A 15,807-nucleotide genomic window follows, 5' to 3' on the forward strand; every position below is an offset into this window, starting at 1 on the left:
CGGTGGACCGAACGCCGGACCACGGAACTATTCCGTTGTCTCACTTTACTACGTAATTCTACTTTTCCTCAAGAGATGGCAGAGTGAGTTGCATTTGTGATTTGTGTAGGGACTCTTTCTTAGCAATGTTATATGCTCTTTGGTAATATATATTGATAGTGTGCTTGGTAACATTAGTTTGAAGTGGGCTATCTCTACCTTTGAGACTCTTGTAAACAAGATGGCTGCCAGTATAGAACTGATATTTACGGATATATAACCCCTTTTAGGAAGTAATGATGATTAGGAATGTAATTTTTTCAGTGAAATTAGTAGTAATATTAGTACTAGTGTGAGCAATGCTCCTGAATAACAAATAGATGTGGAAATCGAAGAGAAAGTGCAAAGAGAAAACTGGGTTACAGCTCAGCAGGAGGACTGAGTAGGCCTACGGTCCCGTGATGCTAATAAAATAAAGTGTTTTACTGTATTCCTTGTTCCGCAGTTTGTGGTATGGAAGCCTTTTGTGTTTATGTATATTTAAATCTTTAATGGTCTTGTAACTAAGAAATTTCTCATGATATGAAGCGCCACTATATTTCCTCCAAAATAATCCCAGCGCCAATGCAGTTTCAATCCAACAAATATGCCGGGCTCAATGGGTTAAACCCGGCAGAAGAATCCACGTATTTACATCTCAATTTTATCAAAAGGCTTATAAAAAGATGCAATACAATTATTCAAATCGAGCTGTTGAACCAGTCAGATGGGACTATCATTTAGCACGTGCTTCTTAAAAAAAATTTTGACCCGTCAAGTTGCTCCAGATATTCCGAGGAATGTATAGTATTATGTGTGATAAATATCATAAATTAACTTATTGTTATTATTCCAGTCGAATGTATAGTACGCGAACATTTTCTTGAGCCCTGAGCTCCATAGTGCTGAATGGAAACTTGGGCTGAAGAAAAGTTTTGTGTACTGTAGGTGACCATGCAGCTGTCAGCAGCTTGACATGATGTAGGCTATGGTTCCTGACTCTCGCCCTTCTCAGTTTGATATTTTTTTTTTCATTAATGCTGCTGCTCTTCATTAAAACTTTTCTGTTGCACTGAACATTTTAAAGAGATTCTTCAGGCTAGCCAATGATAAAACTTGCGCACATCCCATTGGAAGCACTACTTCTTATCCACAAAATGCCATAATTCACCAGAAATACAGGTTTGGAAGACACACACATCTTCCTTCACCTTCATCAGCACTAGTATCCTGTTTTCACTCGCATACACACGTTGTAGTACTCCCTCCAACAGCGATAATTTCCACGCCACAATATGATGCGGTTAACTTGGAAGGACAATTCAGTCCACTGTACAGTATGTCTACCCCTAATACCATTGCCTGTCATGGGGTTGGGGATGAGATGTGATTTATTTAGCATGTTTTTAAAGGCCAAATGCCCTCTCCGACACAAACATCAGTGAAACAGTTAATAAAGCTATGAGGGTTAAAGTAGGTGGAAGTAAAAGGCTATGGCCTCCGAATAGGAACTGGAAGTGAAAATGGGAAGTCGCAGAACCATTCTCAGGACAGCTGATTGTGGGGGTTCGAACCCATGCATGCCTCGAATGCAGAGATTGGCTCCACAGTCGTAGCGTGTCGACATGTGCAGCCACATTATTCCACTAGTATGAAATATGTGTGTCTTTATTCACCAGAAAATGAAAAGTTTATCCAAAAATACTCACAGCAGTTGAACTCTTATTCTTCAAATATTCTACAGTGCGTGTTTGAGTATTATGAACTGCGAAATTTGCCCTGGATCAATATTACAATCGCGGATAATAGTCGTGGGTCCAGGATCGCTAATTACTTACATCCACCTGGTTATCCGCTCTGTTGCTGTCAGTGTCACTTGTGTAGTTGCTCTTGGATGAGCTGTAAGAAAGAATTTTAGTCTTCAGTCACATACACTAAAATCCGACCATTTGCCTGTATCGCCCAATACTGAAACTATATTGGTCATCACCAATCCGTTTTTGCGACGCCAGTCCACCGGAAAACCATTAAAAGATGTAATAAGTACAGACACGAAAAAATGCTTCATGTAACAGGTGTATTATGCAACGCTCACTAACAGGAGAAAATACACTGCAAGATACTGAGGCGAATTCCCTCACCATTAGAGTTGAAGGAACAGTTCCTGCTATCAATGAACATATTCCTGTTCCTCCTTGTCCAAACTGTCACGAAATCCAAACTGAACATGCTTCTTTGACCGGAGTGAAAATAAAACGCACATAATGCTTCTGCCTGTGAAGTTTCTCAATAAATTTTACGTACCAGAGAAACACACTGATCCAGTATTGGAAGGAAACATGAATTTTCATAACTTCAATGGACGAAAGGAACCATGCCTACAGTATTTTGATAATATGCAGGTTGTCAAATCAGAATATTTAATAATTTAGTTACATTTTATTGTACTAATTTACCAGTTATTTCTTTATAAAGCAGTTCGCAGAATGTATTTGTGTTTTGCATTACTTGGTGATGAAATTGAACGATAACCTTTTTATTATGACTAACCAAACTGAAATGTTACTTCAAGGAGCACGAACATAAAACCAACAAGTTTTGCAACCTTCAGTTAATTCCAAAATATATTAGTATTAAAGAAAGATGGATTTGATTTTTCAAAAAAGTTCCGAGTAAAAGGAAATGTGTACTCGGGGTATATTTCCTTAGCTGACTAATATTTGCCCTTAGAATCCTGGGAGTATTCTCTAAACATCAAACATGATTTTGTCCCAGGAACTTTTGCACATACACTGTTTCTCGTTTACTTCCTCGATTGTAGAAATAAGAAATTGCCGATATTACAGTATCTGCATCACTGACAAGAATTTCAAAAAGTTTGTATTAAAATTATCAAAGTCTCATAAGAAATCAACATCTGTACACCAGCAATAATTAAATAAGATTGAAGCACGCACAAAATGGAATCAAGTAATGCAAACATCAATCTCCTTGAATTGCACCTCTTAACAAATTTTGATTATAGCCTCAAGTGCATCAAGTCTTTACAGGACGACAATTTCTTTACTGTGCTATACTCATTAGATACCCACAGCAAAAATGAACAATGACCCAGTAGTTTCCGCAAACTAGGGATCAAGTAAATTTAGTGAAAAGCACACTTAGCTTGTACTAGTTATAAATAAGTGCAGTGTATGTTCCCCTATTCTAGCTACTGACAAATATAGGTCAGCAACTAAAACTTTGTAACAGTTACTCTTCCACTTCAGCCTATCATTGCTGTAAGAAAAGCAACAATGCTTTCAAGAAGTGGAACAAAACTATCTACGAAAGAAAGAAAATACTTTCTATACAACGAGTAATACGTGTAACTACAAATTAAAATATTCTACATACGGAACACCACAACAGTGGATTTTCACTATTACCACCTACAATGGCCCATCAAAAACCACGTAGTAGAAATAGTGATGTGGTTCATGTCCAAAAAGTACTGGGCAAACTACACATATCATGCATTCAGAGTAACAAAAACTATTCTGAAATCCAAGATCAGATCTAAGGGAATCTATTTCCTGCTACTCTACATCATACCAAAACAATAGTATTCCAAGCCTTAGCAAAACAATTAATTGCTATTCACCCCTTGAAAAGGGAGAGAAGTAAAACAGATCGTACATTTCTCAAGAAAACATCTGAAAATGAAAATTTATCTCTACTCTCTATGTAAGAGATACGTGTGTCTATAGAGACACTAGCTTGGCCGTGGGAAACTTTTGGAAACTTTGCATCACTCCCGCACCTGATATCGTCGGAATCTCCGCTTCCTCACCAACCGTCAAATTCCGCACGATATCCTGAAACCGTAATCGTCCTTATAGACGTCTAACCACTCAATAATGCCACTTTCTTCTGCCTCTTGGCATTTATCCAGGTTTTTCTGTAATGATATCATTGTAGCAAGACTACGTTGCCCGTTCGAAATATCGTCACCGAAGCCGGCAAATGCTTGCTCTTCACCTAGAACAGATTTCCACGATCGCGCAAGTGTAGTAGCGGTAATTTTGTCCCATGACTTACCGACTGCATAAAGAGCACCCAACAAACTGAAGTCCTTCCAAAATGTTGGAATATCGATGCCTTCCTCAACCAATTGTTGTAACCGAGATGACCTGTAGTTCTTTAAAGCAGCAATAACGCCTTGGTCCATAGCTTCGAGAATAGAAGTTACATTAAGGGGAAGGTATTTCACGTAAATATCACCTTCTTTAAGTTCACTTTCGTGTGGATGAGAAGGCACATTGTCAATCAAGAGCACTGCTTTGATTGGCAGTGGCTACTTAATTAGGTAGTGGAAGTTTACATACCAAGAAAACGATCGCGTTTTCAAACGGAATCATAAATTACGAGATGTCAAGACAGGTTATATAACATGATCCGTTTCCGTGTGTATCATAATGAACAGCTGTAAAATACGCAACACTGTGAAGACTGTAAATATTACATGTATTGTAGTGTAATATAGTCCGCGTGTGTCGCTTATGAATTGTAGGCGGGTTATATAAACTTGATCACTCGAAAGTGCCAACCAACATAACAGAAAATTTCATGAGTTATATTCATTTATTCCATTGTAAATCTTTAAAGTACATATGAGACAAGAATTCAGAAATTTATTTGCACAATGTAAAATGGGTAGCCAGCAAATATGGTTGTGTATCAGCTCTAGTAACTGGAAATGTGTCATTGTGTAATTCGAAAATGTAAATGCAAGATAAGCAGCTAGAGTGGCAAACGGTCTCTTGAGATAACTCACTGATTTTAAGTATGTTCATATGCTGGGTTTTTTTTCAAGAAATCCTGAAGAATATACCTTCCGGTTTCAGAGGTAGCAGCTATTTCTCAGCACTATTTGAGCTAAATGCAGCAAGTAATGTAGCATTACTTTAATTACTCGAAATTATCCCCAGCACCTGCATTAGTGGCAATTTTCAAGAGATAGAGCTGAAGGAAGTCAGGCCAGATGGAAGTTCTGATGTTTATTTGCAGTAAGAAAAGCTGATTTGTCATATGGTCAAATACTTGAAGGAAAGGTTAGTTAAAGGAACTCTACAGAAGTGCACAACCATATTTGATATTTTTGCATGGCAAACTGGAATTCATCTGGAAAATAATGGTGAGATTTCTGTGATAGCTGGACATTTCAGGGAACAACCTGCAAAATGTGGGAATTTTAGATACAACGCTTACAGAATGAGTGATATGTGTGGAAAATTCTTGGATTGACACTAAGCGACAGATTTCCTATTCTAGGACAGCTACTATCTATTCTTCCAGTCTCTACAGAATTGCGTGAGCGAGGGTTTAATCAGATGAACGTTATAAAAGACAGATTCATATAATCCGAAACAAATATTTAATGTGATTTGGTGATATGTTAATATGAATGGATGTGCAGTAAAGGAGTTTGATCCTGCAAGGGCTGTGGACCAGAATTTCAGTATTTCTTATAATAGCAAGACCACAAAAAAACATGCAAGAATTAGATCATTATTCTATTAGACTAAGTCAATGTTCGAAAACTTTTTAATTTTATTGTACAATAAAGCTGACAGTACTGTTTACAGCCAATAATCCTATGTCTCTGTTCATGTTCAAATATTTAATTGTCCAAATTAGAAAAAGTAATACCGAGATCAGCGCTGAGTATCGCAACACTATAGGTATCAGGTTGATGGGATTGTTGCAGTCTTCCAGATGTTTGGGCTGGCACCTCATTTCAGAGAAATTTCTGCACCCCATTCTAGGATTTACGTTCGTTCACAAATTGTGCTGTTTCCACGATAAACCTGAAATGAAGGGGGACCTAAAGTTTTCTAGTTTGCAAGTACATCCTTGGTTCATATGATCAACCACGGCCTAAGTATGTTCGTGCCCAGTTTCAAAATATGTTAACCACAAAGTTTTACAGCAAAGATCAACCGAGCAGAGTGGCTACAAGTGTTAACGTGCTACAGCAATGAAGCGAAGGCCTGCTTTAGGGAGAAGAGTGGATTCGAAGCCCACTGTCTGCTATCCTGAGAATGGTTTCATGTGATTTCAGATTTTCACTTCCAGGCAAATGCAGGGACAGTTCTTAATAATAGACCACAGCTGATTCTTTACACTTCTTTTTCCAATTTCATTCACCACCATTTACACCTACATTAACTACTCAACTGAGGTTGGCGAGAGGAAAGGCATGGCTGCAAAAAAAGGCATATAATTTAATTTCACCTTATCCCCAAACCTGTATGCAGAAATGGGACCAAGGCGTAGACATACATTTACAGTAAAGGTCAAACCGATGGATTTAGAATATACTAGTCCAAAACAAGCACATTTAACAGGATAAAAGCAATATAGCAAAACAAAATGAAAAATGTACTGAAGATTGGGAGACCAACAGCAGAAAAAATAAATTGTAAATTCTACCTGAAGGACAACATCCACAATCCAAAAGCTGCTACACTAAAATGGACTGTATATGGCTCAACATTTAGGGCATCAAGTCCATAGTAGTACTTGCATCTATTTATGGTATGAAAGACCATTCAAATAAACAAAAATGATGAACAGTGAATAAAACAGACCAACATGATCGAATTTCCTCTTTAATTATATGCAACATGATACCTGTATGCAATTCATGGGTCACAGGTAATACAGTTTGGAGAAATCTACATGAACTGATAGCAATATCATGCATTTTTGTCTGGAAGGCAATTTCTACATGGAAGTCTTAATAAAGATTGTCTCTTCAAACTACAAATTATGCCACATCTGAAATGAACAGCAAAATAATGAAAAACAGATCAAACATACCACTTGGGACGTCTTCAATAGCTTCTACGTAACGCCCCATCATAAGAATAGTTCTCTGAATAGCTTTCTCATAAAGATCTTCCTTCTTGCCAGGAGTGTAGTTAGGCCCCATAATACGTGCCTTCATACCAGTGCACACCTACAATAATATTAAAATTCCAGCTTTAGGACAAGGTAAAACGTACAAATCATTAGTACTTTTATTCCCAAAGGAAGTCCTGTAAAAGAACAAGCAATAAACCTGATATTTGCTTCTTAGATAACTTTATACTATGAATATGGCTAACTACCCCTGTAAACTGCTTTTGTTCAACAAATAACCTACACACAAAATGGAGAAATTTTTTATTCACAAAAGGAGCTTGAAGATCACAATAGAGCTGAAATATGGAGAAAGTAAACTGCATAGCTGCCAACTTTTAGAAATGAAAAAAAAAAAAAAAATTTAAAATCTTGGATTTCATTACATATATTGCGCCACGGTCTAAGTGAAGAAAGGACAGGATAAAAGGGATACATATCTACAGTTACAATGTGAATTCACCATAAAAGTTAAAACCTTAAACTAAAAACAAAAATGGTTACAAGAAAATGTACCTAATCACTCATTTATGACACATACATATAAATAATAACACAGTTGACCTCAATATCTAACCTCCATTACCTGAATTTTCACTATCTCGAAGTAACTTATATTTTCTGCCGTTTGTCCTATTCTTCATGTGTATTTATTTCTCTATTACTCAAAATTTGGTGACATGAATTTCTCGAAGCACACACTTCCAGCCTTAAATAAAAAATACTCTAACTCGAATTTTGTGCAACATTAACTGCGCAATACGGCATTATAGTTCGTGAGGAACAGTTAACAAGTAAAGAAAGGGTTACAGATGAAGCTAGGAGCTAATATGAAGAGAACCGAAAAACTCAAACTTCCAGTGATCGGAAAATTGCAAAAGCCTCGCTGTTTCTCGGGTGTCAATTAAATACAGAGACTTACAATTACTGATTACTTGCAATGTCAATTAATTACCGGTCACGTGTGAAAGCAAGCCCAGAAGTAGCGGATGACAAGCTCCATTTAAGAAACTCAGTTGCGTGGTACTGACGAGGAGTTTCAATGTGAAGGGAGGAAAGGTAAACAGTAACAAATAAAAGAGACCAACGCATTTTTTCCGAAGGTGTTAACGGAGCGATGTTTCTAGTTTCACTACTGTATGTAGTGTATCCTGTCCTATAGAAAGTGTAATAATTAAAAGTGATGCCGTAAAATATTCTTTGTGTATTTTTAAGTACTGTTAAAAATAATGTATTCAGTGACAGCCCGTAGATACACGATTCAACTATGTGCGTTACATGCTCACAAATGGTGTATTTTCTATATCCCAAAATTTTGGTATTTCGAAACAATTTAACTCCCGAGGTGATTCGAAATATCAACGTTTCACCACATTTACACCACACCGACACGCAACAAAACACGTAATAGTTGTCTTTATTAGACCAAAATTGGCATACATACATACATAATCATTATAGACTGTTATGCCTTTCAGCATTCAGTCTGCAAGCCTCTGAGAATATTGATAGCTCCCCATCGAATTCCATTTCGTTCGCCAAGTTGTTTCCAAGGAGTCCCTCGCTTGTCAAATGGAAGTGGGACTCCATTACTCCCATAGATCCGGGGCTTGCTTAAAATGTTCTGAGCTTGGTAAATTCATGAAGCAGGATGCTACCCTACTTGCACATACAGTAGTCCAAGTGAGGATCTCTCCTCTAACGGGTTATGGACCACCGGTGAATTATATAGTCCTAGCCGCCTGAGCACAAGGAGGGCCATGATGCAGAATATGTCCGAGATGCTCACTCCCATTGCATAGCAACTAGTATCCCGACTCTCAGGACCACTTACTAGGCCACTCAGCCATTGCCCATGGTTCATGAACTAGGACGTGACTACAGTAACCCACAAACATGAACCATGACTGAAATGAATATAAATTTAATTTTATAGGTACCACTGAACACTTGGAGATAATGTTTGTAATGTTTTTTTGGCCATAACTTGAAGAGAAAATACCAGAAACTGTCACACACACAACTCCCTGAAATACATTCAACTCATTAAAATTATGAAGTAAGAATGAAAAAAACTGCAATGAAATACACGAAACTACCACACACAAAACAGATCGGATGTCTCATACGTTATTAACACTAGGAAAAGCACAGAACTGCTAGAAAAAACATGTGGCCTACAACTCCAACGAAATTATGCACAGAAACAATGTTAATAGTGTGCAAACCACACAAGAAGAAAGTCATTCTTTCGTCCCAATTAACTGAGTCACTAGCGCACTCGCCTCTCTTGCTTGTAGGACGATTGCAGTTCCGAATCAAAAGCCGTAAAGCACACATGCTGCTTAAGCGAGCAAGAAACACGATACACAAAGGCGACAGACGACACACTCGCGAAATAAAGCATCAAATAAATACGCTTGAAAATGAAGTTGGGTAAATTACACAAGCACAAAAGAATTTATCCTAGGGGAAGAGTATTGATCATACTGGAGATTATATTGGTCAATAACAGGAAGAATTTAAAATGAATCTGAAAATGAGTTCAAAACTGAACGTTTCCGGGTAAACCGAAAGGTTTGGCAGGTAAGAACGTGTAATTTGAAATTTCTTCATACAAATTGGGTTGGTACACAAGATGAAGCTACGGACATTCCGAAATCACAACAGAAGCTACATCTTAGGATTGCAGAGGACCTGCAGTCTTGGAGAGTGAATAATAACACAATTCACTAAAATAACTACGTTCACAGTTTTTGAACCATGATTAGGTGCCTGAATTTGATCCACAAGCTCTTTCATGTGCTGGTAAATCTACACAAGACTGGTGTATTTAAACACCTTCAAATAAAATTTGAAGTCGAGACACAAGTTGCCAACTTGGGCTCAGTCACTCGGCCTGGCTGAAGAATGTATAGGATAAAAAACTGGTTGCAGAAGACCGCAAAAGAAGAAGAAAACAGGTGGTTTAACAGTGAAACCAGAAACCTCCAACAGTGATTGATGAAAACACGAAGGCAGCAAAAGTAGGATGTATAAATATACTTCTACAAGAATTGCAACAAAACTAAAGTGCACACCTCAGAAATATTTGGAGCCTTACAACTGGCCTAAAAATACCCATAACTCAGCCTACTTGCACTTAATTCCTAGCATTTCCACAAGATGACCTACTCGGTAAGAAATAACATAATTCCTAAAGTTGTATTTTAACTACAATCTTACCAAAACTTATTAACATGTTGAATAATATCACAAATTTACTCAATTTACCACTTACCCATTGCCATCTTGCCTCCCTTAGATCTTTCTTGGCAACATTACTACAAAAGGCTTCAACTTCTCAAATACACCTTCTAATCGTGCACGAACAAAATCAAAATGATGTTCTTTAATGTAATTCAAATTCCCTTTTATACAATCCCGGCTTAGTGGACTGAGCTACCCCATTTTGTAAGGGCACCTTGTCTGCCTCTTACCCGGAATACCTAGATTCGATTCCAAACCAATCACGGATTTTTACCTAGATATGAGGGCTGGTTCGAAGTCCACCAAGAACAACTGAAGAGCTACCTGACGGCGAGACAGTGTCCCCAATACTAGGGTTGGGCACTATGTCCCTGTTTTGGCACACCGTGCCGGTGCACAGTTATGTTCCACTGTTCCAGAACACTGAGTGTCAATTGTTCCGAAACATTCTCAAGCGAGCCGGAGACACTGACTCGCTGTCCCGTCAGAAGCGCCACTATGCACTGCCCTTCGCCTACTAGCTGAACTGTGCAGCGGGCGCACGGGACGCGGGACTGTAACTGCGCAGTGTAGAGAGAACTTCGAGAGGCAGCATTACATACTCCACGCCGGTGGGAATGTGCCTGTACGCCAGTCAGACTAACACTAATAACAGAACAAGATAGACACTCTACGGCATTCGATTATCAACATTCAAACCATTGAGTTTTACACAACAAATGGTAAGACCACGGTTATAGTGATAAATATTCCAACTAGTACATCGGAAAAATTTTCAACGTATATTCCATTTTAACGTAATCTCACCTGAATGTGTTTTAACCATTTTAACTCAAGAAGAAACACCAAATGTTCATTCCTGATCTAATTTTCTACAATAGGAACATATGTTTTATACATATTTTATTCTTCAAATCTACTTGGTGGTTAACACGACAATAATTTTGACTTTCACCAAAAAGTTAAAAGAAGAGGATCCATTTCAATTCCAGACGAATGCCGATTAAAACACTCCTCACCAATATAAATATATATTTTTTAGACAATACTGTAAAATTGTACTACAATAGTTTTAACTTGTTTGTGACATTCACGTCAAACTTTTTTATCATGATATTGAAAATAACTTTAAACATCACGTCTCGTTCCAATTTTACATGACCAATAATTGTAAACAGTCTTAATTGTAAACATTTGTTTTAAGGTTATCCATTGTACTCATGATGCCCATTAAGAAGGGCGAAACATGTTCACGATCTATTTTTATAATTGTTTAACCACAAAATGTGGTATTCTAAGTATTGACTACGTTAACATTAAACGAATATTTTGTAAATTGTATGTAAAGTTTTTAATGGCGTCAAATCAAAATTCCTGCATATAGTAGCCAATGCCATACAATTACAACAACTACTGGGTTTTAATGAAGTTTAAGTGAAGAACTGTGTGAGGGGCTCTTCATACATTTATTCTCCAAATCCTTAGCTAAAAAAAGTTCAATGTTTCACTAATAATACTGCCCTTTGGAAACAATAGGACCGGAAAGGACTAGAACCCAAATTCAAAATTATTATCTGTTCAATATTATGCTACTCAAATATAAACACGGTAGAAATACACAATATGAAGAAAAGGTCAAAATGCTACTGTACTTATATATGCCATCTAGCAGTAATAAGCAACATTTGACTTGCTTGCTCCTGAACCTGACCAGCTATATCCTCCTTTCACTATGAAATATGGCATAACTCTAGACTTACCTTTCCTGAAAATACACGTCCAAAAGCGTAGAAGCGCCCCTTGTCCGAAGTTGGCACCATCTTTGAAACGTACATCATGAGAGGTGCGTTGGGGTCACAGTTCTGCAAAAGACAAACTCCGTAAACATCTTAAAACATATTGTAGAACAGCTAGAATTAGAACCACTTTGCTACCTGAAGGATGAATAAAAAGAATGTAACTAGTAACATCACAATGCAAAGCTACAATCGTGACATAAGCAGTTTCTACAGACTTCTGGATGGACGTTAACTATTCACTTTTCAATACAATTTGTGATTAATTATAATTGAGGTTATACTGTACTACAGTTTTAACTATGTTCTGTTAACTCAGTGGTCTAATGAATCACAAATTTTAATCAAAAGTGAATAGTTAACGTCAATACGGAAGTCTGTAGAAACTGCTTATTTCACGTGGTTAAACGCGTGTATGTATTATAGCAAAAACTTCAAGTTAGTGAAGGAAATAGTGCAGAGTTTTGATAGTGAAGAAGCTGCAGCAATAAAAATTGCCCAGAACATACTATTTGAACCGAACATTGAAGGTAGTTTGGCATTCATAAAATCAAATTTCGCCTTATTTACAGCAATAATCACATTGTTGAGAAAACTGCAAAGAAAGGGTTGATTCCATTTTCTCAACAAACCGGTGGAAACTAGTCTTAACAACAATCGTGGCGAAATTGCTGCGGGCAGTGCATCAAAAGTGAGAAAAGTGCTGGACAAAAACACCGAGTACAGAACATTATGCAACTATGTTTTCCCGGATTATTTGCTGGAATTACGAGGACCCGCGAGTATCCTAATTAAATCATGTCATAAAAATCCTGCATTATCCGTTCTTCCAAGAAACTATTCCCCGGATCAACCTACAGAAATTTTAGTCCCATCAACGCTAAATCCTCGATCAAGCTGTTTTTCAAGAAACTATCTCACGAAAGAAGAACTACGCTATACTTATGGATCTTTGTGTTTACATCCCGTCGTTGCAATAATCACAGCAAGTACTACACTGGAAAAGTGATCGGTGGTGAACTCGCATAAGGACCATCTCAGCATCGCATTTGGGTGATATTGTTAAGAGAATCCTCGGAAATCATACAGCAGAGAGTGGCCACAACAATTTGAAGAGCGCATTTCGACAGCTCTGCTTGAAGACTGAATTGAAGGCAGTAAGCGCCGAGTTGCAGGTTTATTAGAAATACACTGAAAGGCATGAAGGTGTTTATCGCGACCGATATGTTGTTTCTTTCAGCAGCTACTTTATTTCCATACAGTTTGCAAAACAATATGCTTCCATCAGTAGAACACACATTGTCACCAAATTCGGATACTAGTCGTTTTAAATGCACTGACTCCGTTTTACTTTAGGCATTTTGAAAGCAGCAATGTATTAATATCTCTCTGTGAACTATGCGGAACTGAGACAAGAATATCGACCTCTTCCCCTTTCTTCCCCGCCACAGCTGACCTTGGCCAACAGAGCAGGTAACATTCCATTCCGCTAATAACTGGTTTGTGACGAAAAGAAGAGCATCTGTATACCAACCCCCATGACCTTCTGCATTCAAGATATATTTTTTACTACTAATAGTAATACTGAAATATTTGATTTCAATATTTTCAATTATTTTGCATCAGCTACTAGCTTGTTCTTAATTCTGAGACGTAACTCCCCTCATACAAAGCTGCCGTGGCTATATTGGGAAAAAAAAAAAGACTTTAACCCTCTCATGCACGCATTTTCAGTTTGAAGTGAAACAAAACATTGTCTTGATTTTTTATTCATTGGAAGGTTGCAAAATACAATCACGCTAAAGAAAAAGAAATAATAGTTCATTTTCTTTGAAAATTCCACGGACCTCATATGAGGCCTATGTGCATGAAGGGAGTCCACACACACCACAACTGAACTGAGGAATAATTTTCTTGGAAGATACTGTGCGCTGGATGTCAGTTTTACATGCACGTTTTACCAAAGTAAATTTTGCATTAAGGAGTGGGTGGTGTAGTTATTTCCTGCTATGGAATTCCTCAAAACACTGTGGACAAAGAGCATATTGGCAGCGAAGGCAGACATACCTGGTTTTCCTTGAACAACCGTGTAGGTGGCACTTCTATCCTTTCTCACCTTATCGGTAGCTTTCACTTTCAATCATTTTTTGGTTGCTGGTGGCGTCTGTAAAGTGGGTCTTCCTTTCTTGGGTTGATTGCTTCCCGTGTAAATGAGAGAAGTAGTTACTGAGGACTTGAATTCTAACAGATCCACCTTCTCACAATGTAGGTTCATTCTCCAGAGGATCCAACAGTTTACAATGGTCACATTCCGTAGATAATGGAATACTCTGAAGTACTCCCTTTTGTGCCTTATGGTGTGCCGATAAAGACCTACGAGCGAGTCCATTAGATGTACACCACCCATGTGGGAATTGTAAATGCTGATGGAATATGGGCGTGGAATTTCAATGATTGTGCGCAGTTTTTGACACCATCTCTTGGCAACGCCTACAAGTTCTGCTCCAGCAAATGTAGATGCTAATGTAAAAATGAATTATCATGCCAGCAGGTTTTGTGATGTTGGGCTGCGACCTAACAGAGTACAACCCTCTCGGTTCCTTCTTCATGGTTTTCACAGACCGCAGCTTGAGATCAGTACCACAAATCCTGTTAGCTCTGATAGTCCTGGATGCATAAATGTCATCTTCAAGAAGTTTCTAGAGAAGATTAATCGACGTAAACAGATTATCAAAAGCTTATGGCTTTTGAACTTCACGTCTTAACGCAGCCTAAGAACATCACCAACTGCTCCAGATTCAGAACGACCTTCACCATTTTGCACTTTTCCTTCATAGATCTCAAAGCTATGGATGTATCCTGAGGAACTGGTTAAGACCCAAATTTTGAAGCCCCATTTTTAGGGTTCACTCTTCATACATTGTTTCAGCCTTGATCGGCCTTTGGACCATCTCATCAACTGATGAAAATTCTTCTGGCTGGGAAGAACATCTAAAGATGTGTTTGAAATGGTCAATCATAGGACGTAAACGTATAAGCCAATCATTGATGTCTGCTGGAATGTTCCGATTGTCAATAAGTGCAAATACTTCCGTATCACGCAAAAGCGATTGTATGTCATATTGTAAGGTATTACTGACAGGGCGCAGAGTATATTGCGACATTCATTGTGAAGACTACATTTTCTACAGAGGGCCCTGGTTCTGCATCCATTTTGTTCTAAATGCATAGAAATGAGAATATATGACAACTGTGCCATGAAACATCAGCAGTCTGTCTTGGTTTGCATAAAAAATTCCACCAAAATGCTGCAATAGGGTGTAAATCTAATTGAGGTTATGACTGAACCATAACCTCTCGTACATTTAGACCTCATATGAGGCCCCTATATTATTATACAAAATAATGGTAATAAATTGCATGTACAATAAAAACACTAATACCATTGAAAAGAGCATGCTTTTCTGCTATATAAAACATTTTTACTTACCAGTTGCATATATTTGTAAAGGATGTATCAATTTCAATAATTTAGTCTCCACATGAAACACACAAATAACAAGAGCGCCACAACTGCCTACAAGTTCTAACTAATATCACACCTCACATGAGGTCTAAAGTGAAGAACAGAGTCATAATTTTCCACAGATTCATAATATTAAATAAACAGCGCACTAAACGAAACAATTTTGGGACCTCACATGAGGCTTGTGCGTACGAGAGGGTTAAAAGGCAGATTTCTCTCAAAAATGATGAAAAAAGATACACTGTAAGAAGCAATTAATGGAGCAGTCTGCTT

At 37.8% G+C, this 15,807-nt stretch overlaps 1 protein-coding gene across 1 annotated transcript in view; it reads right to left on the reverse strand.

Annotated features, from left to right (window-relative positions):
• Nucleotides 1-15,807, reverse strand: part of eEF2 (eukaryotic translation elongation factor 2) — a 173,149-nt gene that overhangs the window by 50,625 nt on the left and 106,717 nt on the right. The window contains exons 9-10 of the mRNA XM_067145871.2: nt 11,973-12,074; nt 6,883-7,021 (exon numbers count right to left, since the gene is read on the reverse strand). Coding sequence (XP_067001972.1) covers nt 6,883-7,021; nt 11,973-12,074 — 241 coding nt within the window. The remainder of the gene's footprint in view (nt 1-6,882; nt 7,022-11,972; nt 12,075-15,807) is intronic.

Source organism: Anabrus simplex, chromosome 4 (assembly GCF_040414725.1).
Source record: "Anabrus simplex isolate iqAnaSimp1 chromosome 4, ASM4041472v1, whole genome shotgun sequence".
NCBI classification, from domain to species: Eukaryota; Metazoa; Arthropoda; class Insecta; order Orthoptera; family Tettigoniidae; genus Anabrus; species Anabrus simplex.